A 23,655-nucleotide genomic window follows, 5' to 3' on the forward strand; every position below is an offset into this window, starting at 1 on the left:
GGCCTCATCTAGACTTGAAGAGGTCTACTACTTTGCTGTCATTGGCTAGAACAGACGTCTCGGTCTTTGTGTCCGTCATGACAGGTCACTGTCTAATCGGAAAACATGGCGACAGACTGAAGGTTGCCAGCAACGATTTTATGCAGAAGCTGTGAGGACATCGAAAAAGATGAGACTATAGAACACCTTCTGTGTGTGTGTACCGCACTAGCAGTCAGAAGGAGTTTCACTTTTGATTCTCATTTCTTTGAGAACCTGTCTGATTTAGAGGATGTGAACATTCGCAAGTTGTTGGGTGAACATTCGCAAGAGATCTGAATAGTTCAACGGTAGGAACTAGAAGGCATCTTCCTTCTGCTGTTCCTGTGGTGGTAAGTGAGTCTGATGGCAGACTGTCACTTAAACCTAATTGACGTTCTTGGAGGATTTTTTATTGGAATAAATATAAAAATTCTTGCAACAAGAGAGTTTCAGGTTTTTGTTGGCTTGTGTTTGCTAGCAAAAAATTCGGCCTTTAGACATATGTACATATATCATATAAATACACATGAAAATATATCGGCATACTTGCGTCATGTTTTAATCGTCTTACCGACCTCTGTTGGGATTGTGTTTAGCCATTGAATCTTAAACGCAAGCGCTTTCACTATGCTCATAGTTATCAGTCGCATCGATTATTGAAGTAGTTATCGACAATGAAGCTCAGCAATCGAATATCGAATCGATAAACAATACACATAAACAAACGTCACCATACAATTTGAAATAGAAGCGCTAACTAACGGCACAAGGCTTGAAGTTGATTTTGTGTTTTAGTTTTTTTTTTGTTGTGTTGTGAAGTGTTGAAAATTGCTAGTTAATAATAATCTTGTGTTCCCCCGTGTCATCATTGTAGTGTGTGGAATGTCTGTGAATTTAGCATTCGCTTGCATTGAAAATTCTGATTTGTAATTAAAACAGCTTTTGTTTTGGTGCCTGTTGTGACTAGGAACAATGAGTGCGTTCGAGGTATTTCCCAATTTTTTTCTGAATTGAATGCTTTTGCATTGCCCCAGCTGTTGCCTATTGGTTTGGATTATCGTCACTATTATCTATGCTCCATTCACAGGTAAAGGTAACACCGACGCGATGCAAAAACAAGAGATTGGCAGAATCTCGCGAACCCACCGAAGTGGTGATGGCGCCATTTTCTGGCAAATCCATTGTACTTTTCGAAGGTGTTCCCGTAACAAAAACAGCCAAAAGAATTCTGCGCATAATAAACCCCTCGGAAGCTGATATTGAGGTAAGGACGAACACAACGCGATACCTATCTCATATGCGTGTGAGCATATAACAAACAAAGAAAATCATTATGCTCTGCAAAAACATGTATGTTCAAGCATGCATCGTTAAGGATGTAGCTATAATTAGGAGAAAAAAAACAGGCAGACAATCGGCATTCCTTTGCTAAAATAATGCATTCTCATATACACGCACGCACACATGCATAAGTAAACAACTGGTCTGTCGTCTACCCATGCCACAGCCGGCGCTGGGTGGACTATGATGAGTGCTTGTACACAATGCAAATTAACTTTGGCTTTGGTCGGTCATATTGGATTTGTTGGATTCATTTGGCTGTGTTGATTTGTTTTTACTGGCAAGAAGCGACAATTATTTTTATTATTGATCCAACAATGACAATGTGTTGGAATTTTTAATTTTCACATAATCCAAGTCCTAGTTTTCCATACGCTATTGACTTCTATTGGTATTTGGTTGCCTGGTGAATTAGTGGAGACAGGCTTTCGTGTCAATATTATTTGGGTCACGTTAAAATTTTTCCGTCCTCAAAAGGACAACTTGGAAATAGTTGTCGAATTTATAAAAGTAAACAAACAGCCGCAAGGCGCTAAGGGGGTTAATGGGAAAGTCGAATGAAGATTATTTTGTTAGGGGTAACAATTAGCAAAAACTAAGGGGCCAACAACTTCGCCCATGAAGTAGAACAGACAGGGGTGAGAGTTTTGTGTGGACAAATGTTGCGCTTTTATGCCGTCGCATTATTTTTGGTTGATAAGAAATTCCATAAAAAACGAAAAATTTTAAGATGTTTGCTGTTGTAGCAGTTTGTTGGGCACAGATGGTTAAGATGGGTTTTACACGCGTATGTGTGCATGTTTGTCTAACAATCTGTCGGTCTGTTTGTGTTCTAACAGTGTGTTGTTGTTGTTCTAGCAGTGTGTTGTACACTGAGGCGGCAGCCCTTACCGATGAAAGACTCCATCGGTTACGTGCAGCCGGCTTAGTTGTTTCCTAATCCTGTTGTGCCTGTAGCCCCAGATTTAGAGGGGAGCCGTCCTTGGCCAGGAATGATACCAGATAGAACCCAGAACATAAACTCAACTGCAGTGGTGGTCCTTTCTTCATCCATAATTCATATGTTTAGCTTCAGTTCAATATTCTGAACTTGGAACTCTACAACACATGTGTGATGGACCAGAGTGACCCGATTGTAAGCTGAGTAGGATTGTTTTAAGACACAAACAGGTGATGTGTATAGTGAAGCCTCTGTTTACAAGCGGAATACACACAACTCACACGTTGGCATCAATCCTTACCATATGGGATTTATTGAGGCGGTTGTATGTGCCGGGACAAAGTTGAGCTAGAACTTATCTTATTTGCTGAGACAGGCCAGAAATTTTCTACTTTGCTGGAGGAGGTTAACTTTTCCAGTTCTCCAACTGTCAACGCTCTCGGTGGCTTTCATTTCCCCTTACTCCATTATGGTCCGGTACACAAGCGATGCGGATCGTGCCATCTTCAGAGAAGGTGTTAATCTCCTTCCTACATTTCAAGACAGTTCATGATCTTGCCGTCCTGGTTGTTATTGCCCTTATGGCCTGTTTACTGTCCGTAAAGAGGTTCATACTCGACATCCTCGCGTTAACACCACACCACCTCACGTATTCCGTGATCGCCCGGATTTCCACCTGCACGACCGTATTATGGTCAGACAGTCTAAAACAGATCTCAGTCTCTGGGTTCTCAATGTAGACCCCCAGGCCCACTCTGTCCCCTAGCTTTGATGCATCCGGTTAACAAGATCTTCCAGACGGCAATACTAGGGTTCCGTCAATCCAAGATTTTGCCGCTGGTATCAGTGCATCGCGATCGGAAACCTCTTTCATTCCTTCCAGGTTTCCTGTCGTGGTCCTCATCGCTTCGTCTATGTCAAGACAACAAGTTTTCTGAACATGTTGTACTATCCTTTTGTTGGACTTTTCCTCCATCGCAGTTCACTAAACTACTGAGGCGTAAGTAAGTATCGGTCTAATCACGCTCCTGTAGAGACAGTGGACTATCCTCAGATTCAGGGCCATTTCGTGCCAACGGCCCGTTTCAGTATCCTTTCCAAGATCACCCTCGATCTAATCACGCTCCTGTATAGCCAGTGGACTATCCTCAGATTAAGGCGTCATTTCGTGCCAACGGCCCGTTTCAGTGTCCTTTCCAAGATCACACCTAAGTATTTGACCTTGTCACATATCGAAATCGTTCTATTGAGGAAACGTGGTGCGTCAAATTGACCCACCTTCGTCTTCTTCGTGAAAGGTTAATATTGAGACCGCTAGATATAGCCCAGTCGTGTGACTTCTGAGACGTTGGAGCATTTCCTCTATCATGGCCCGTCCTTCGCGGCTAACAAACACCGAATGCAGAACAATTTGGGGTTTTGTTTATAGAACAGAATTTCCGACTTCGATTTTCTTTTTGAGTTTCCTTTTTAGTATTTAGAGCCCACAACGAGCCGATACTGCGTTGTTGATCGGTCCTCAATATGCCAGCTATCCCGTGCCGGTTACGGGCTTAGGTATTTTGACCATAGTGGCATGGTTCGGATTAATATCCGCACTCTCTTTTCAACCCAGTCTCACCTAACCAACCGAAATTGTCTCGTTATATAGATGTATAAAGTCAGTTCTAGACTTGAGTGCTATCGTCAAACATTTCACGTATGGGTCAGTAAAGTATAACTAATGATTGATAGGACTATATTGCATTGAAGAGACCCAAATCTCCATCTCCTCTTTATGAACGATCTTTACGTAGCATATTAAAATCATGCTAAATGTGCAAGCTGTAGTTGTATTTGAGTTTTGTTTTTTTTCGATTATAGCAGCCGTTGAGTTCTTCAGACTCACGTCCACAATCTAATTGACTGTTACACGGTGCTCCCGAATGGATGGTACGCCGGAGAAGGTTGGCAGTGCATACAACCCATTATTGATGTTGTGTTTGTAGCCACATTTGTATGTTGAGGTAGTCAATCTTCATAGGTGAGCAAGCTTTTTCCGGTTCAAAAGACTGATCGCCGGGGGAACATTATGGGCATTGGTTATTTAAAGGCGCTAATGACGCGCCTATCATCACAGGCAAAGCTGGTCCCTCCCTCTTAATAAGACTCTCCACTCGATGTTGCATATTGTCCGTGACTTGCAGCTACTCTGTATGCGGAACATTCCATTATACGCACATGTGGACGTCCCGTAGGATCTGGCAAACCCTAAATTTACGAAATAGGATTGTATTGCCATCTTAGTCCTTCCGGACTCCCAACCAATCTATTCTAAGTATGTTTATAGCCACGGGTTTTATTTCAACTGAATTCAATGACGTGAATTAGTTGTTGCTGCTGTTATAGCCACATTTCATGTGGAAGTGGCAATCCTCGTTAAGCCCTTGCCGATCGCCGCGGGAACAGGGTGCCCATTGGTTATTTAAAGGTGCCATTAACTCGCCCTGTTATATTGAGCATCATAGGCACTCAGTATTTGTGCGAGAGCCGGCGCCACCCGGCCTCTCACTGAGACTCTCTGCTCGATACCGCTGATTGTCTGCTACCGCCGTTGCAGCTACTCCGTATGGAGCAACCTTGGGACGCGCCTGGTAGCACGTAGCTAAGCTTCTCGTGACTACAATGAACACCACACAGATCGGATCTCAATGTTTCGGCAAGCGTGGTGCTCACAGCTACCCTGCCCCGGGACATGAAATAGTCAGTTATATTAGCACTTCCTATGTTTGTTCCCAGTATTGTTCGCAATCTTCCAGTTTGACTTCTTTATCCCGCAAAGGTCTTATTAATCAAATTCTGCAAAATTCGGAGTGGCAGTGTTTCATGCTGAATACATGGGTCCAGCTTTCGATAATGCATTCATATGAATCAACTTAATTTATTTTTACCATAACTCTGGTGGTTATATCAAAGCAGAGTCTGGCGGCATTAAGTTTGAGCTCCTGTTATAAAATCCATGTAGCTTTAAAATAAAAGTTTCCTGTGTATTTTAAAGAATTTTTCCTTAATTTTGTTAGCAAATATATTTCAATCTTTGCAGCATAGAAGCAATGCAACAACTCTCAATTCAAAGTCACGCTTTTTCCGCTAGAATCAAGGCGTACAATTCTTTATTGCATTAATTCGTACGTGTTTAATAAAAAACTCATATACAACGCTATGAAAGGATGCATTTTTTATCAAATCTTGTAAGGGCCAAATAGTGCACTTATGAATGAAAAAATCACAAGCGAAAGGGGAACCTTTCATTGTGTCGTAAAGATTTGAAAAGAGCGAATACTACGAATATCTATAGAAATAGGGAAAACTGCAAATAAATATAATTCAAAGACACAAATACGTGGATTTCATGCTTAATGAAGATGTACACCATTGATAAGATTTTCACCATATTTCCCTTGATATGGCAAAAATGTTTTCTAAAGACAAATTTATTGTATTATAGTCTCAAGAGAAATTTCATGGAAATTTTGTCTTTAGAGAAAATTTCATGAACATTTTTTCTTTAGAGAAAATTTCATGGAAATTTTGTCTTTAGAGAAAATTTCGTGGAAATTTTGTCTTTAGAGAAAATTTCATGGAAATTTTGTCTTTAGAGGAAATTTTGTCTTTAGAGAAAATTTCATGGAAATTTTGTCTTTAGAGAAAATTTCATAGAAATTTTGTCTTTAGAGAAAATTTCATGGAAATTTTGTCTTTAGAGAAAATTTCATGGAAATTTTGTCTTTAGAGAAAATTTCATGGAAATTTTGTCTTTAGAGAAAATTTCATGGAAATTTTGTCTTTAGAGAAAATTTCATGGAAATTTTGTCTTTAGAGAAAATTTCATGGAAATTTTGTCTTTAGAGAAAATTTCATGGAAATTTTGTCTTTAGAGAAAATTTCATGGAAATTTTGTCTTTATAGAAAATTTCCTAGAAATTTTGTCTTTAGAGAAAAGTTCCTAGAAATTTTGTCTTTAGAGAAAATTTCCTAGAAATTTTGTCTTTAGAGAAAATTTCCTAGAAATTTTGTCTTTAGAGAAAATTTCCTAGAAATTTTGGTAATTATGTCCTCAGACCATATCCTTTATTTTCACAGTCATCAACTTTTTTTCTCTCTTTTGTGACTTTTCTCTGCATTTTTGCCATTTCTTTGCATAATGACATTTTCTATTTTACCATTTTCCCCCGTTTTTGTGTTCTTTCTTTTTAGGTTTCAGTTTGCAAACCAATTAATCCCGATCACAATATAAGTTTGGAATGGACAGAGAACTCTGTGCCGGCACAGAATGAAATAACAATGGAAATGATATGGTCGCCCTTAGTCGACGTTTCGTGTAAGGAAACACTGCAGCTAATCGATGATAGAAATTTCCGCAAAGATGTTATGATAATCCTTAAATCCCTGCCAAATAAACCAGTGAAGGTAGGTAGGCCCCCAACCGGCCCCCAACCGGCCCCCACCCGCCCAATCATATTATGCTAATATTTTTGAGTATCTTTCAATTTCCATCTGAAATTTCTTAATAATTGCCTTCCTGCTCTTTCTATGTTCCATATGCTGTTTGCTCTGGCTTCCACCACACACACACAAACACACACATTGTGCGCAAACAAAGAATGTGCGCAAATTTCCCACCATCTCATCGAGCAACAATACCCATGTGAAAACTCTGCGCCTCAAATCCCCCACAAGTGCGGCCAACAAACACAGCAGTAGATTAACACAACAACAACTGCAGCAGCAGGCCCAAAAGAAAAGATTGGCGGCTACGGCGTTTGAACAAAACAACAAATCCCAAGGGGGTGTAGTGGTGGCGGTGGCTAACAAAGCAAGTGAAACAAAACCGCCCTTGCCTTCACAGTTGGCATCGCAATCGAAAGCCTCCAATCACAACAAGAAGACAACAAGCGCAGTCAATAAGCTGGCGGCTCCAATGCCAACATTGCGTGATAATGCTTCCACAATGAAAGCCTATATGCAGACGCACACATCGCCGCTCACAGAACGCAATATTTATGCAAATGAAAATGATCATGTGGTGGTGGTGGCTGCGAATCTTTCACCACATATTCTTGTTGAGAATCAGCAGCTCAAGGAGAATGTAAGCCCATTGGCCTTGTCCAATGTGTTGGATATGATAGACGAATTAAAATTTACTCCGGCCACTGTAACATTGTCAAGAGCCCCACAATCACGGCTGGAAAATTTGGCATTGTTGCCCACACCAATGGCTGCGTTGGCAACGCCTATAGCCTCATTGCCGCTTGCAGTTACCCCAGATCAAACGGACAATGTGCGGGAATTGAAACCGCGTTGCTTAACCACCGAATTGTATGCAGAAGAAGAACAGGCAGCCTCGAATGAAGACATCCACAATGACACCAAAGGCGTGAGCATAGTCATAACTAACAAAACCTTTGAGGTCAAACATTGTGAGAGCTTGGAAATTTCAGGTGAGCAGTTAAATTGCTCCAGTGGCACTGATAGCAGTCGTCCCAACAGTGCCCTGGGCTTGCCTTTGAACAAAACCACTGTCATAAGCACCACTCCAGTGGCCAGGCCTTTGGAAATTATAAGGGAGGAGGACAATACAAGTCCCACTCAGGCCATCCTCACTCCTACGGATGAGCGTTTGGAGTCTCCCAAGGCAGGCACTGAAGAAGATCTGAAACGTGACATAAAACTGGTGGGAACTCCGCTGCGCAAATACTCAGAATCTATGAAAGACTTGTATCAGAAATCACCACAAGCCGCTGTGCTTACCCAGGGCTCCTTGCCCAATCTCAATGAGATGGAGAGCATCAAATCATTCGAACAAAATCGTTATTTCCAACAGGCTACTTCCCAGGTGAAACTCAGCAGTTCCCGTTCCACAACAGGGCACGGAGCAACTTGCAGTGTCACCATTAAGACAGAAGGCGGTGATGCCAATGAATCTGCGGATCTGTTAAATGCCAGCCAAGCCAGTTTAATATCACACCCTGATGTCATGTTCAATCACAATGAAATTTTGGCCCAATCCAGCCGTTTCAACTTAAACGAAGTGGGCCTTAAATACCGCAAGTGTAGTCCAGTGGTTAATAAAACGAAAAACACAAATTCCAAGAACCAAACCACCACAACTCCCCCTTCCAGAATGGGGAAAACGAAACTAAATACTGTCATTGAATCATCACATGGCCATAAAAGAAGATCCGCGGAACTTTCCTTTTCCGATTCACAGAGTGTTGATTCCATAGTGAGTTCTTGTAGCACCAAAACGAATTCCACAAAATCAAGTTATTCGGCAGTTTCCCCACCCAAACGACAAAGATTGGACTTAAGAAGCCCCTCTTGTGCAAATGGGGCAACTTCCAAGGTAAAGTCTTGGGGTCAAACGCAACCCAAAAAGTTCAAAATGGCCAAAACCTTATCGTTGGTTAAGAAGCCTTTAACGCCTCGCAAAGCCAAGGAGGAGCCCCGCACTCGTCTCTATGATTCAGAGCTTTTCCTGCAGCCGTACATTAATCCCGATCCATTTGCTGCAACCACAACCTGTGATCCCTTCTTGGCTTCTACCATGTACTTAGATGAAGCTGCTGTGGATCGTCATCAAACGGATTTTAAGAAATGGCTCAATGCCTTGGTAACCATGCCTGCTGATTTGGACACTGATTCCAATGCCAAAATTGATGTGGGAAAACTATTCAATGAAGTCCGTCACAAGGACTTAATTTTGGCACCCACCAAAGAGGAACAGTCCATGAACTATCTAACCAATTTTCGCCTGGAGTCTTTGCGCAAGGCAGCAGTTCAATTGTTCCTGAGCGAGGAAATGCGTGGACCCTGCTCCAAAGTGGCAGTTTATGTGCAAAAGAATGCCATGCGCATACGTAGTGATCGTAATTTGCATTTGGATGTGGTTACACAGAGAGAAATTCTGGAATTACTATTGTGCTTTAATCCTTTGTGGTTGCGTTTAGGCCTAGAGGTTGTCTATGGTGAGAAGATACACTTACAGTCGAATCGCGATATAGTGGGCTTAAGTACTTTCATCTTGAACAGGTAAGCTGAACATTATTTTAAACTCTCCGCTATGGTAATTTGACTTTTCACGACTTCACACGGAGGGAAAGGGGCTCATTAATCTCTATTGGATAAAAGTTTTTCGAACACGAGAGGACATGGAGAATCATCGAACCTATTGAGTCCACGTACCCTCTGTGGACAAATGGATGCCGACACTCTTCTGCGTATGGTGGAGTTGAAGAACGTGGCAACTACCATAGGTAGGACTGAGAATTCGGACGACATACAGAAGGATAGGGAAGGTACATGCTGTGAACAGTGGTCCCGTCGGGATCCCAGTCAGGCCGGGAGAAATGAAAACTGATTGCAGACCAGAAACTACCCCTTTCATGGCGGAAGACCCCTGACACGGTCTGGGAGAGACCCCTACCACTCTTCCAGACAGCCCCTACTATGCAGAGAGCTGTTTCTCTTGCTGCTGCCCACTATGAAAAGGAACAGATCAAAGAAACTCAGCCGGGGACAAAGGAAAAACAAAACCAGTTGCTGTTGCTGCTATTGAGATAGTGATTCTCGCCGAACTTTATGATCCATGCGACCGATCGCCCCGGGAACGTTATGGCCAGTGGTTATTTAAAGTCGTCCGGAATTGGCCTTGCCACTTCAAGTATCATAGGCACTTAGTATTTAGGCAAAAGCCGGTGCCACAAGGCCTCTCATTGAGACGCTCCACTCGATACCGCTGATTGTCCACGACTACAATTGTAGTTTCCCTACCTACCCAAGATGCATTCTATTATGTACAACCTGTGGACAAAATACAAATTCGCTCATGAAGGAACAGGGGAAAACTTCTCATATATCAATGAGTGCTGTCTGATCCAAGTTTAAGCTCAATGATAAGGGGCCTCCTTTTTATAGCCGAGTCCGAACGGCGTGCCGCAGGTCGACATCTCTTTGTGAAGAAGTTCTTACATGGCTGCTACAACAAATGGTACAGTTGTTGTTGTTGTCGTCGTAGCCACATTTTCATGTGGAGGTGGCTATCCTCGCCAATCTCCTGTAGATGTGCAGGCTCGTTCCGGTCTATAGGACCGATCGCCGCGGAAACATTGGTTATTTAAAGGCGCCAATAACCCACCTTGTCATATTGAGCATCAAAGGCACTCAGTATTTGTGCAAGAGCCAGTGCCGCACTGAGACTCTCCGCTCGATACCGCTGATTGTCCGCGACTGCCGTTGCAGCTGCTCCGTGTGGAGCATTCCACCGTTCGCAACCTGTGGACGCGCCCGGTAGCACGCAGCTAAGCTTCTCTTGACAGCAATGAATACCACACAGATCGGACCTCAATGTTCCAGCCTGCGTGGTGCTCACAGCTATTGTATGCCGGGATATGGTACAGTACCTCACAAATGTCGCCAGCATTAGGAGGGGATAACCACCGTTGAATAAATTCCAGGTGCTCTCGCCAGGTTTCGAACCCAGGCGTTAAGCGACATAGGGGGACGCGCCTGGTACTTCTCATTTAAGCTTCTCATGATAACAATGAACCCCACACAAATCGGAGCTCAGTGTTCCAGCCCGCATGGTGGTATGGGCTAGTGCTAATGGGCTTTACACAAACCCAGAAAGACTGAGTTGGTACTTTTAACCTGGACCAGGGGAAAAACATCTGGGTATGGACCAGAAACTACTCCGATTACGACAAATGAGACATCTGTTTCCGCCTGGAAAAGTCCCCGCCACTCTTTCAGATGTTCCGTACTACGCGGCAGGTTGTTTCTTGCAAAACCCCTGCAAAAATGGAAATGTTAAAAGAGAAGACTCATCTGGCAGCATAAAAGTCAATGAGGTCCCTGGTGGTGGCTGGGTAACCGATGGCTAACGAACTTGGTATCAATCCCAGAAAGACTGAGCTGGTACTTTGTACCGGGAAAAGAAGTTGAACATTGTCAAGTGAACTGTCTTGTATGGGTTAGAGTTTTCCCGCTCTCTGTGGAGGCCAAAAAAACTGGGCGTGATTTTTTATCTGAAACTGAACTGGAAAAGGAAAGTCCTGGAAGGGATCAAAAGGGGAATGAGTGAGCCCTTCTCCTGTGGCAACTTGGTAAGAAGGAATTGAAAGCTTAGATCGGTTCGAGCGATCCATCAGTCTCTGAGCAGCTAGTCCTTCAAGGAAGATGCAGGCTATCACGACAGAGCGAGGGGGAGTGCCTCGAGAGAAACACTGAATGTCATGCTCGATCTCATGTCTTTGCACATAGGCAGTGTTTCGTTGTTGACGGTCTGAACGTCGTTTTTTGCAAAAAACTAACCTCATGTCTAAAGCCATTCCACTTTTTCCTCATCCTTTTGTATACATGGATAGGTCGAAATTAGTTTGGGGACACCGGGACATGGTCTTTATTAAATTCCTAGGAATTTGTGAGTTTTTAAGGCTTCTGGGCGGGTGAGCGTCTTTCAGCAGGAGGAGACAATCAGTGGTATAGAGTGGAAAGTCGTAGTGAGAGGCAGTGTGGCACCGGCACATGCTTGTTAATGTGTGGCCGAGTCATTGAGAATTGGGTCCAAAGTATTGACAGATGTCAACGTGCCCACGGTGGCCATATGAACGAAGTCGAGTTATACAGCGGCTTGATACCGCTGATTTTCCGCTAGTGCAGTTACAGCTTTCCGTATGGAGCATTCCACTATCCCCCACCTTAACTTCTCGTGATAACGAAAAACACCAAACAGTTTGGAGCTCAAAGTTCCAACTTGTGTGGTACTCATAGTTATCCCGTGTCGAGATCCATGTTGTTGCTGTAGCAGTGTATTATACAGTGAGGCGGTAGCCCTTGCCAAAGAAGGACTCCATCGGCTCAATCCGGTACGTGCAGCCGGCTGCCTTGGGATTGGAGAAATATCCATGGCCCTCCCTATGTACATTTCGAGTTCAATTTACAGTTCTTCGTTTCATAGTAGCCCCCAATTTGAACATGGCCTCGTATAGCATTTGATTTCGTCGTCACATAAATTGATCCCCAATTTAGCTTAAAGCCCGGTCGCACTTAATGCCTCCTTTATTTGGTTTGTTTAACTAAAACAGCTTTCTTTTTCAATTCTTCTTCTTTTTTGTAAAACAGATTCTTCCGTGATAAGTTCCTGGAGCAGAAATACTCAAAGGCCTACACCCTGTCCGAAGAATATGCCGATCATATCAAAAAGTTTACTTTGCAGAAATTCTTCTTCCTTATGCTGTTTTTGGATAAGGCCAAGGAGAAACGCATCATCACCCACAATCCTTGTCTGTTCATTAAAAAGTCGCCGCACAAAGAAACTCGTGAAATTCTACTGCGTTTCTCTTGTGAACTGCTGGCCAATGTGGGTGACATAACGCGCGACCTAAAACGCCTGGGTTATGTTCTGACCCACAAACAAAATTATTTGGATGAGTTTGACTATGCTTTCCACAATCTGGCAGTTGATTTGCGTGATGGCATACGTTTGACTCGTGTAATGGAAATCATTTTGCTGCGCGATGATCTGACCAAACAACTTAGGGTTCCTGCCATATCTCGCCTGCAACGTGTATTCAATGTTAATTTGGCCATTAAGGCTTTGGGGGAAGCTGACTTTCAATTAAAGGGCGAAATAACAGCCAATGACATAGTAGATGGCCACAGGGAGAAGACTTTGTCCTTGCTGTGGCAAATCATTTACAAATTCAGATCACCCAAATTCCATGCGGCTGCCAAAGTTATACAACAATGGTGGCGCAATTCCTGGCTGCGAGTTGTTGTGGGCAGGCGTATACGACGCAAAGAAGAATTGAAGAGGGAAGCTGCGGCCACCACCATACAAAAGGTCTATCGAGGTTTCAGAACACGGCGACAGGTGGCAGCCTTCAAGAAACGGATAACCCAAGCTGTGGTGGTGTTGCAAAAACATACGCGTCGCTATCTGGCTCGTCGCAAATATCTCGCAGTGGTGCAACGTGTAATGCAGATACAAAAATGGCTAAGAACAGTGCGCTTGGGCAGAGAAGAACGTCAGCGTTATAAAAAGATACGAGAAGCTACAGTGAGCCTACAGCGCCATTGGCGCAGTAGGCAGGAGGCTAGAGCCCTTAGGCAACAGGCAGCCTTGGAGAAATGTAAATATCATCAGGAAAGGAAACAGGCAGCCTGTCGCATACAAGCCTTATGGAGAGGCTATCAGGCTCGCCGTGTTTTCTCGCAGACTATTTCTGCGGTTTTGGCTTGCCAAAGGCTGTATCGAGCCCGCAAACTCATGCTACAAGACGCCAGCAACTATCAACAATTAAGACAAGCCACAATATTGGTGCAAAAACGGTTTAGAGCCAAACGGGAAATGCAAAGTCAAAGAGATGCCTATCAACGTTTAAGAGCGTCTTGTGTTTTGGTGCAAAGCCACTATCGAGCCAATGTCTTAATGCGCCAACAGAGAGCAGAATATCTTAGTATTCGCCAGAAAATTGTGTTCATACAGCAAAAATGGAGAGCCACCTTACTGAGCCGCCGTACCAGAGTTCATTTCATTTCTGTGCAATATTACACCACGGTGTTGCAACAAAAATTCCGGGCCCGCAAACAAATGCGCATTGATCGTCAGAATTACCTGCATCTAAGAGACTGTGTCATCAACATACAGAGGCGCTATAGAGCCAAACTGCTAATGCGTGTAGAATATCGCCAATATCAGGCCAAGGTAAAGGCCATAGCTGTCATCCAGAGTCGTTTTCTGGCCTATAAGAAAATGCGCTACCAAAGAGCCAAATATCAAGGCACCAGAGCTGCAGTGCTATGCATACAGGAGCATTTTAGGAATTTCCAGCAAATGAAAGAGGATCGCAGCAAGTATTTGACTATGAAGAAGGCTGCTGTCACCATACAGCAGGCATATCGTTTGCATTGCATTATGAAGGCCCAACAAGGGAACTATCAAAAGCTGAAGCAAGCGGTTGTCTGCATACAGCAGAGATATAGAGCCACATTGGCTATGAGGCTACAAAGACAGCTGTATATGCGACAACGTTCCCTAATCATTACCATACAGCAGCGTTACAGAGCTATTCTATTGGGTCGCCGTGTAAGACAGCAATATCTGCATACACGCCAGCTTATCATGGGCTTACAAAGACGCTTTAGGGCCAGACGGCAAATGCAAACGCAACGGCAGCTTTATCTGCAAACCAAATCTCAAATTATACGCATTCAAACCCAATTCCGTGGCTTCCTGCTCATGAAGCGTCAACGCAGTCATTACCAACTTCAACGTACCGCTGCCATAAAAATTCAAACTTGGTATCGCTCCATATTACAGATGCGCCAGGAACAGCAGGGTTATCAACGTATACGCTGCTCCAGCATCACAATACAACAGAAATGGAGAGCCACCATACAGGCACGCAATCAGCGAAAGCTCTTCCTCAACACCATACAAAAAATTGTCTATTTGCAGAGAGTCATAAGGGCCACCCTTGCAATGCGTGCGACGCGTCTAGAGTACGAAAAGCAACGCCAAGCTGCCATCATCATACAACAACGCTACAGGGCCCAAAGGGAAATGTTGCAAATACGCTCGCAATATCAATTAATACGTTCCCTTATAATCTGCATACAAAGCAAGTATCGAGCCAATTTGGAAATGCGTCGAGTGCGTCAAGATTTTCTTTTGCTGCGCCGTACCACCATACATTTGCAACAGAAATATCGTGGAAGGTTGCTGATGCGTGAGCAGCGTGAACATTTTGTGCAATTGCGGACAACCATTGTGGACTTTCAAGCTCATGCTCGTGGGGCTTTGGCTCGTCGCCGTTTCCAAGCTCTCATGACACCAGAAATGAAGGAGTTGATACGCCAAAAGAAGGCGGCAAAGATTATTCAACGTTTCTGGCGAGGTTATCGCATACGCAAGAGATTGCACAATGTTCGTATTAAAGTCATCAGGCAGAATATAGCATTGCTCAAAGATTCGACAAATGCCATGAATACCATACGATTTAAGGTACAAGATGCTGTAAGGATTTTGCGGGGACGATTTAGTGCATCGGAGGCCTTGAGTGTTTTGGTGCGATTAGGTAAGTTGAGGGTATTTATAAATTGTTGGTTCAAAAGCAACAAAAGTCACAACTAAATTTTACAACATTGCATTAAGTTAAGGAGAAGAGGCCCTATAAAGGATATACATATGTTTTTGATAGCTAGATTTAAGGCCTTTTAAATAGCAGTTCCGTAAACTGAGAGTAACGTAGTTAGAATAAGATTTTACCTTAAAAATAGAATAAAGGGAATCATGATTTCAACAACATTAGATATTTGGGGAATGTTTTCCTACAAAACTTTTGTTTTGTGGAACGTGATTTTTGAGTAGAGTATGTCGACTTATCATTGCCACGGTATATATTTGCCATCATAACATTTTACATCTTCCTAGCGGTATACGTACGTCCGCCTAAAACTCACTGACTTGCTAACGAGCAAATCTAGCCACTTGAACATCTTTATGATCTAGGTCGGTTGGTGTTGGATATGATCCAAATGGATCAATGCGTATTATATGGGTGTGAAATATGGGGCTAGGCACTGCAGATAGCATTACGAGCGAATTCTTTGCTCTCGGTAGAGAAGACGGTGGATCTTAGGGTCTATAGGGTAGTCGTAACGTAGCGGAAGTATTGGGTTGCCCAAAAAGTAATTGCGGATTTTTTAAAAGAAAGTAAATGCATTTTTAATTAAACTTAGAATGAATTTTAATCAAATATAATTTTTTTTACACTTTTTTTCTAAAGCAAGCTAAAAGTAATAGCTGATAACAGACAGAAGAAAGAATGCAATTACAGAGTCACAAGCTGTGAAAAAATTTGTCAACGCCGACTATATGAAAAATCCGCAATTACTTTTTGGCAACCCAATATATTAGGATGTGTATTACACACGGCTCAAAGAATACAAAAATATTATCAGAGCGGCAAAACATGCCTACTAGCAGCTTTTCTGCGACCAGGTCGATATCGTTAATGACGCCGCCAAGAAGAAAAAGTTTCTCTCAAAAACCCATGTACAAACTGTAGACGACATGGGGCTGAGAGCAGAAACAACGGAGGATATGTTAAGGCTTTTGATAAAAAACGCATTTTCGTCAGGATACGACGGGACTCACGTAGACACCAGAATCTTGGAATAATGAGGTTGATCGAAGATTTATCAAAACGGAATTTATGGTCAAGGAAGCCTTGAGGAGCTTCAAACCATTTAAATCTCCCGGATCTGATAGAATATTTCCGGCGTTACTACAAAAAGGCGCCGATTATCTGACGCCGCATCTGGCCACGATTTTCACAGCGTGCCTAGAACTTGCATATACTTCGAAATACAGCATGCCTGTGTCAAGGGAAGGTGCCTGGAGACTGCCCTGCTCGAGGTTGTGAATAAAATAGAAGAATCCTTCATTGGCAAAACATTGGCGGTTTGCATAGACATCGGGGGGCGTTTAATAATGTGCGAACCGACACATTGATCCAATTCTTAGGCCAGTACCGAGTGCTTAGAGACTGGATAAACCATATGCTAAGGAACAGGTGGATAAATTGTCTCCCATGACATAAATATAAGGGAGGAAGTGGCACATGGATGACCACCATAATCAACCTATAACGCTGACTGAGGAGCGATTTGAACCCGTCTGCTATGCAGACGCTGTTATAATACTACTTATGAGTAAGGATTCGAACCAGCTATGCAGAGGGCCTCAAAGGTCTTGCATATTGCATATGACTGGGCTAGACCCAGGGGTCTCAAAGTTAATACAGAGAAGACAGAAACATGCCGAGGAAGACGAAGGCGGGCCAATTTGAGGATCGCGTTTCCTCAATTAAACGATTTCGATATCTGACAAGGTCATATACATAGGAGTGATCTTGGACAGGAAACTGAATTGGATGTGTTACATTCAGGAGCGTACTGAGAAGGCTCACAGATATTGGGCACTATGTAGACGGGCCGTAGGCTCGAAATCGTGTCTGAATCCGAGAATAGTCCATTGGCTCTACTGAAGCGTGATTAGACCAATTTACTTACGCCTCAGTAGTTTGGTGGACTTCTATGGGGGAAAAGTGCAACTTTACATGTTGTCTGGGCAGAGGACCACGCCCATTAGGGCACAGGAAACTATTCTAGATATCCGACCCTTTGACATACAGATTAAATGTGAGGCAGCCACTGCAGCTATGACACTTAAGGCGATGGGAGAATAGATTGAGGATGAGAGCAGCTCATATTATCGCGGTGTAATCGAGGCGACGATAGGAAACCTGGATGGTTGGGAAGCGGTTTTCCATCGGATATCTGAGACGACACTTGAGGTCGATTGCGAGACACTGCTGCCAGCGGGACAGTCTTGGACTGACGGAACCCCAGTATTGCCGTCTGGAAGATCATGTTACACGGGTGGATCTAAGGAGATAGAGTGGGCCTGGGGGTCTACATTGAGAACCCAGGGACTGAGATCTGTTTTTGACTGCCTGACCATAATACGGACATGTAGGGAGAGATCCGGAAGATCACGGAATGCGTGAGGTGGTCTGGTACTAAAGCGAGGACGTCGAGTGTGAACATATTTACGGACAGGAGGGTAAGGTCACGAACAGCAGAAATTAACGCCTTATCTGAGGATGGCACAATCCGCATCGTTTGGGTGTCTAGCCATAACGGAGTAAGGTCAACTACAACGTTACACAGATGTTGACAGGCATAAGCGAAGAGAGACCTTTGGCGAGTGGGCTAATCTCCTCCACAATATCATTAGCGCCACACCATCACCCCAGAATTTTAAATCTACGCTTTTATCGGCAAAAGTTGCAGAACTGGAAAACGCGATTTGTGACCTGTTGACTGGAACAATAGTACAGAGGATGTTAAAGATCGAGAGAAACTGGGATACCCCGATAAATATTGCACAGGAAGCAGATGTACCAGGGCGCAGCTCTGTTGTTATAGCAATGAGTTGTGTTCTATCTTTAGTCTGCTTGATTCTGTCGAATATCCAGATCCAGGAACTCTGCGACTAATGTGGGGTGCGTCCAGAGGGATCTGGGTCTGAGACGAGTGGGTCTGGCTGGGTAGTTAAAAAGGTGACATGTATCGTGTGGTCCCAGGTCTCAATCGGGACCCACGTCCAGAATTTTGGCATAAATTTTTTTGCTCTGTAGGAGCAAATGTTGTCTAGACCCGCTTGATATGCCGCTTGATCTTGAGGTTCTCTCTTGTAGCGCTGTACCTCACGCCTAACTCCTGAATCTCTGCAACCAAAATGTTCCTCCAAATTATATAATCCACTATCCCGTCGATCTTGCCTCTCGGATCATTGCAATTCAATAGCAAGAAAGATACACTTCCCAGTACTGGCCTGGTAATATTGGGGCTGGGGTGCTGCTGTTGCGTAGAGGTTGGAGGGGTCACATAGTCCGACGATGAGTACGCAGAAGGCACTCAAGGATGTGCCTCTCCCATGACGAAATAAGGTCGAACACATACTCTGAGGCCGCAGCCCTTGCCGATGAGGGATTCCATCGGGTCAATTCGGTGTGTACAACCGACTGTCATGGTATTGCGTGAGAACTGCGAGGGCTGCAGGTGTCGGTCAGTCTGTTGGATCGCTGCAACCAAAATGTTCCTCCAAATCATAACATCCACTATCTCGTCGATCTGCCGCACGGGAGAGGTCGGAGGGGTCACATAGTTCGACGATGAGTACGCAGAAGGCGAATACGACGACGCTTATCTCTGTTCGCACAGCACCTTGCAACATATTCAGTGTGACTATAATTCCGTAGTGACGTACGGCCAGAGCAAGATCGAGAGTGCACCGGCTACAACTCACCGACCAATAATGGAGGCGGTTCTGACAAACCGAAGAGAGGCAGATCCGGATTTCTTTACAATACCGGCACGGACCAGAAGCGCGCGGTGAAGGCCCTCCGGGATGTGCCTCTTTCATGACAAAAAAGACGAGCGCGTACACTGAGGCGGTAGCCCTTGCCGATGAGGGATTCCATCGGGTCAATCCGGTGCGTACAACCAGCTGCCATGGTTGATGATTTAGAGTAGCGCTGGACAAACTCACACAGTATTGCACTTTTGCTGTGTTTTATTTCAGTTCTATACAGTGCAGTTCACGATTTCATTTTCTTTACACCTGTAAACTAGAATTTTTAGGTCACTACTGTGGTACAGGCTGTCATTACTCAAGTGCTCAATTGCATTTACTTGGTTTTGATTTTATGTACCCTTATTTTACTTTTATTGATTTTTTTTAAATTATCCCTTAACCATTGTATTTAACTCCCGACATTTACTATGATTTTTATTCGTTGTTTCTTACAGATCGTATTTCTCGCACAGTGCCACACCTCTTGATGTGTCGTTCGGATTTCATATCGACATTCTGTTATGGCATTATGGCCCAAGCCATTCGTTCCGAAGTCGATAAGCAGCTCATTATGTACTGCAGTCGCATCATTTTGAATTTGGCTCGTTACAATAGCACCACAGCCAATACTTTCCAAGAAGGTGGCCTAGTTACCATTGCCCAAATGTTGCTGCGTTGGTGTGATAAAGATTGTGAGATTTTCAATACTTTGTGTACGCTCATCTGGATATTTGCCCATTGCCCGGTCAAGCGTAAGGTAAGTTCAGTGCAAATCCACTTGGTCGTATTCAAACAGCCACTATGATGGCGCTCCATATAATCGGGGGCCATTTCGCCATGGATGTTTATGGGGCTCGCCTAGCGTTAAAACAAACAAAAAAAAAAAAAAAGCAAAAACACCAACGCCAAACTTCCTGCTTAACATTTATGTGGCAAGCCAATGTTGATGTGCATGCATGTGAGTGTGTTTTTCTTTTCTGTTTCCCTTTTGCAGATTATACGTGATTTCATGACCACTACGGATGCCATTTACATGGTGAGAGAAACGAAAAAACTTGTGGCGCGTAAAGAGAAAATGAAGCAAAATGTACGCAAACCTGCGGTGGCAATTACCCAACGCAGCGGCTCCCAGCAGCAGCAGCAGCCCAACTTTTCGAGTCGTGCCTTGCCTAGTTTAGAGCCAGATTATGGTGTTATACGCAATAAGCCATATACCTTTATATCGTCCGTGTATGCCTTCGATACAATATTGTATAAATTGGGAATTGATATATTCTAAGCGATTTTTAAATAGCCACCAACCGCCATACACGGCATCCCTTTTCGCAACATTGTGGGCCAACTGTATATGACTTCATTGTGCGGCCCTGGGTGTTAATGCCACTCCTGCCATAGCACAGAAGGTGGAAAGGAAGTTTAGTTTACTTTATTTACATTTTGTGTTGTTTTGCTCGCCTCTTCCATGTTGGAGTGAGTGATGTCTATGTTTTTTTTTATGTGTTTCAAACTATTTCCGTTTTGTTGTCTCCTTTATGTTTTATGCTTGGTTTCTTACTTAAGAGTATTTCTTTTTTTTTGCTACATCCTTTTTGTTTGTCCTTTTGCGGCATTAAATTCGAATATAATTTTATCTCTTATGACTATTTCCATACTCAGTGCGAGACTTGGGCTCTGCCATCTACAGAGCGCCAAAGGGCTCCGGCAATTATAAAACGTTTTGCCGGCACATTTGTGCTGTGTTAGCGTTGGCTTTTATGTTTAGTGTCTAATAGAATTGTGTGTAGTTTGTAATTTAATTTTTTTTATTATTAAAAAGGAAACATTCAATGTAAATTTTTACGAATAAATTTTACCAGATGACATAAAAAACAGCAAGAGTTTTATTTCACTGTGTTTTGAAAGGGGTGGTGGTCATCCTTGCAACTGGGTTCTACGATAAATAGGAACAGAAAAAAATGCTTTTTGTTTCAGCGGCATAGAGACTGACTATAAGACAGCCTTGTCTGCCTTCCCAGACCCCCAAAATGACTCACAAGGCTGTGGAGAGCTCAGTGTTCACCCATAATCCTACGCCTTCTCCCCGACATCCTGGGGCACTGGCACAGCAGACGCTTAATCGGACACAGGGCCTTGGCAACTCTGCAGTCCACAGCGCCAGCCCACGCAACATCCACCATCCCAAATAGCCAACACAGGGGTGGGGGTCTCCATCGGCTTCAAGCTCCCAGCGTCACTCCGCGACCCAAACTTGGCCAGCTCGTCAGCCGCTTCATTCCTCCTTGATAGCCCCGAACCCAGCATAATCTGACAGCAACCTCTAAATGTCCGCGATGCTCCTTGCACTTTCCGATAGCCTCGACCTCACGTGAAATTCAGTCAGGACCTTCAACGCCGCCTGATTGTCCACATAAATCGTGACGTTCTGAAAGAGCCACCGCTAGTGAATCAGGATCACATCCAAGGCCCTGGGGATCGTAAAAATCTCTGCCTAAAAGACTGCATCCATCCAGGAGTCTGTGATTCATAATTCTTAGGAATTCAACAAAAACCATCCCCGGTGCCCCATCCAGCTTGGACTCTTACAAAGCTGCCTCCCCAGGAAGACTACCTCCCCGGGAAGACTACCTCCAGGTCGCCATTGGCACAAAGCCAGGTTAAACGAACTGGAAGCCGTAGTTGCGTACAATTCACTCGGAGACCTCTGATCAGTTGTGTTCGTCCTTGAAGAAATGAAATAAAACAGAAACAGAGACGAAAGTCATTAGCAAAAGAGTATGAAGAACTAAAAACCGGGCATAGAGATTGACTGGAGGACCGCCTCGTCAGCCATCTCAGACCCTTGCAGAAGTCCAAAATAATTCTAAAGACTGTAGAGAGCTCAGTGAAGAGAAGAGGTGTTCACCCATAATCCTGCTCCTTCACCCCGTCATCGCGGTGCACTGGCACAGCAGATGCTCAATCGACACACACTCCTCCCGAGTCCATCGCCATGTCATCGATCTGGCATTGCAGAGCCCGTCCAGGACTCCCACGAACAATCCAAGGTCACGCTTTCGAAGCTCGAGAACAATTGACGTCTTCGTCCCGGAGAACCTCGGCCACAAGGCCTTGGCAACCATGCAGTCCACAACCCCAGTACACGCCGATACACCACATTTGTCATAGTAGGAGTCCACCATCCCAAACAGACAACACAGGGGGCGGCGTCAAGCTCTCCGAGCCACTCCGCGATCCAAACTTGAGCAGGTCGTCAGCCGGTTTGGTTTTCCTTGATAGCGCGGAACCTAGCATAATCTGACAGCAGCTCCCGAATTTCCCGAGAGCGTGACCGACAGCCAGGGCCTTCAGAGCCGCCTAACTGTCCACATAAATAGTGAAATGGCCACCGCTCGTGACTCAGGATTGCATCCAAGGCTCTGAGGGTCGTAAAAACTAAAGCCTCTGCCTAAAAGATACTGCACCCATCAAAAAGTCTGTGACTCCATAATTCCTAGGAATTCAACAAAAAGCCCAGTTTTGGTGCCCCCATCCATCTTGGGGCACCCAAGACAGAGACCAAAGAATGGCGGGACGCCCCAGAACAAAGCTGCCTTTTGGGAAGACTCTCAATCGGCACAAAGCCAGTTTAAAAGACCTGGAAACCGCAGTTGCCAACGGCTTAACTCGGAGATCTCTGATCCATCAATCCCCTGGCAGCCGGTTGTTCGTACCGGATTGACACGATGAATTCCTTCATTGGCAAGGGCAACCGCCTCAGTCTACAACACACTGCTACGACAAATAATTGAATGGGAGAGAAGAAATAGACGAAAGCCATTTGAAAAGAGATAAAAGAGAACTAAAAGGCCGCTGTAGAGTCAAACAGAATTCCCACCGACTAGAGGGCCGCCCCGTCAGCTATCCCAGACCCTTGTAGAAGTCCAAAATGAGTCGGGGTTCGAAAGACTGTAGAGAGCTAAGTGAATAGAGATGTTTACCTATAATCCTTCGACTTCCTCCGCCATAGCGCGTCATTGGTACAGCAGATGTTCAATCGTCTCCAACTTCTCCTCATCCCCACAGAATCTTTAGAAATCCTCATCTTGTTGAGCCAATCGCTATGTTAGCGACCTGACATTGTAGTGGCCAGTCAAGACTTTCACCAACAATCCAAGGTAACGCTTCCCCAGCTAGAGAACAATCGACGTCCTCGTTCCAGACTTGGTAGCAACCCTACAGCCCATAAGACCAGCCCACGCCGAGTCAGCATTTTTGTCATAGTAGGATTCCACCATTTCAGACAGCCAATACAAAGGGGGGTTCACCATCAGCATCGCATTCCCTCGCATCCGACCCAAATCAGCTCGTCCGCCACTTCGTTTCCCGCTACCTATTGATGGCCCGGAAC

The 23,655-nt window shown here is 44.2% G+C and overlaps 1 protein-coding gene across 1 annotated transcript; it reads left to right on the forward strand.

Annotated features, from left to right (window-relative positions):
* Positions 1–805: 805 nt before the first annotated feature.
* LOC106092757 (protein abnormal spindle) lies at positions 806–21,073 on the forward strand. The gene is made up of 7 exons (XM_013259680.2): positions 806–1,008; positions 1,109–1,285; positions 6,539–6,751; positions 6,945–9,373; positions 12,464–15,420; positions 19,724–20,025; positions 20,263–21,073. Exons 1-7 carry the CDS (start codon positions 994–996, stop codon positions 20,545–20,547), a joined length of 6,378 nt encoding a protein of 2,125 aa, XP_013115134.2. The 5' UTR covers positions 806–993; the 3' UTR covers positions 20,548–21,073.
* Positions 21,074–23,655: the final 2,582 nt, after the last annotated feature.

Source organism: Stomoxys calcitrans, chromosome 4 (genome assembly GCF_963082655.1).
Source record: "Stomoxys calcitrans chromosome 4, idStoCalc2.1, whole genome shotgun sequence".
NCBI classification, from domain to species: Eukaryota; Metazoa; Arthropoda; class Insecta; order Diptera; family Muscidae; genus Stomoxys; species Stomoxys calcitrans.

What these genes read in the sequence shown, in the direction of transcription:
- LOC106092757 (XM_013259680.2), top strand. An exon ending in GAGTGTTTTGGTGCGATTAG is followed by an intron (nt 15,421 to 19,723) that starts GTAAGTTGAGGG and finishes TGTTTCTTACAG; the next exon opens with ATCGTATTTCTCGCACAGTG. An exon ending in ATTGCCCGGTCAAGCGTAAG is followed by an intron (nt 20,026 to 20,262) that starts GTAAGTTCAGTG and finishes TCCCTTTTGCAG; the next exon opens with ATTATACGTGATTTCATGAC.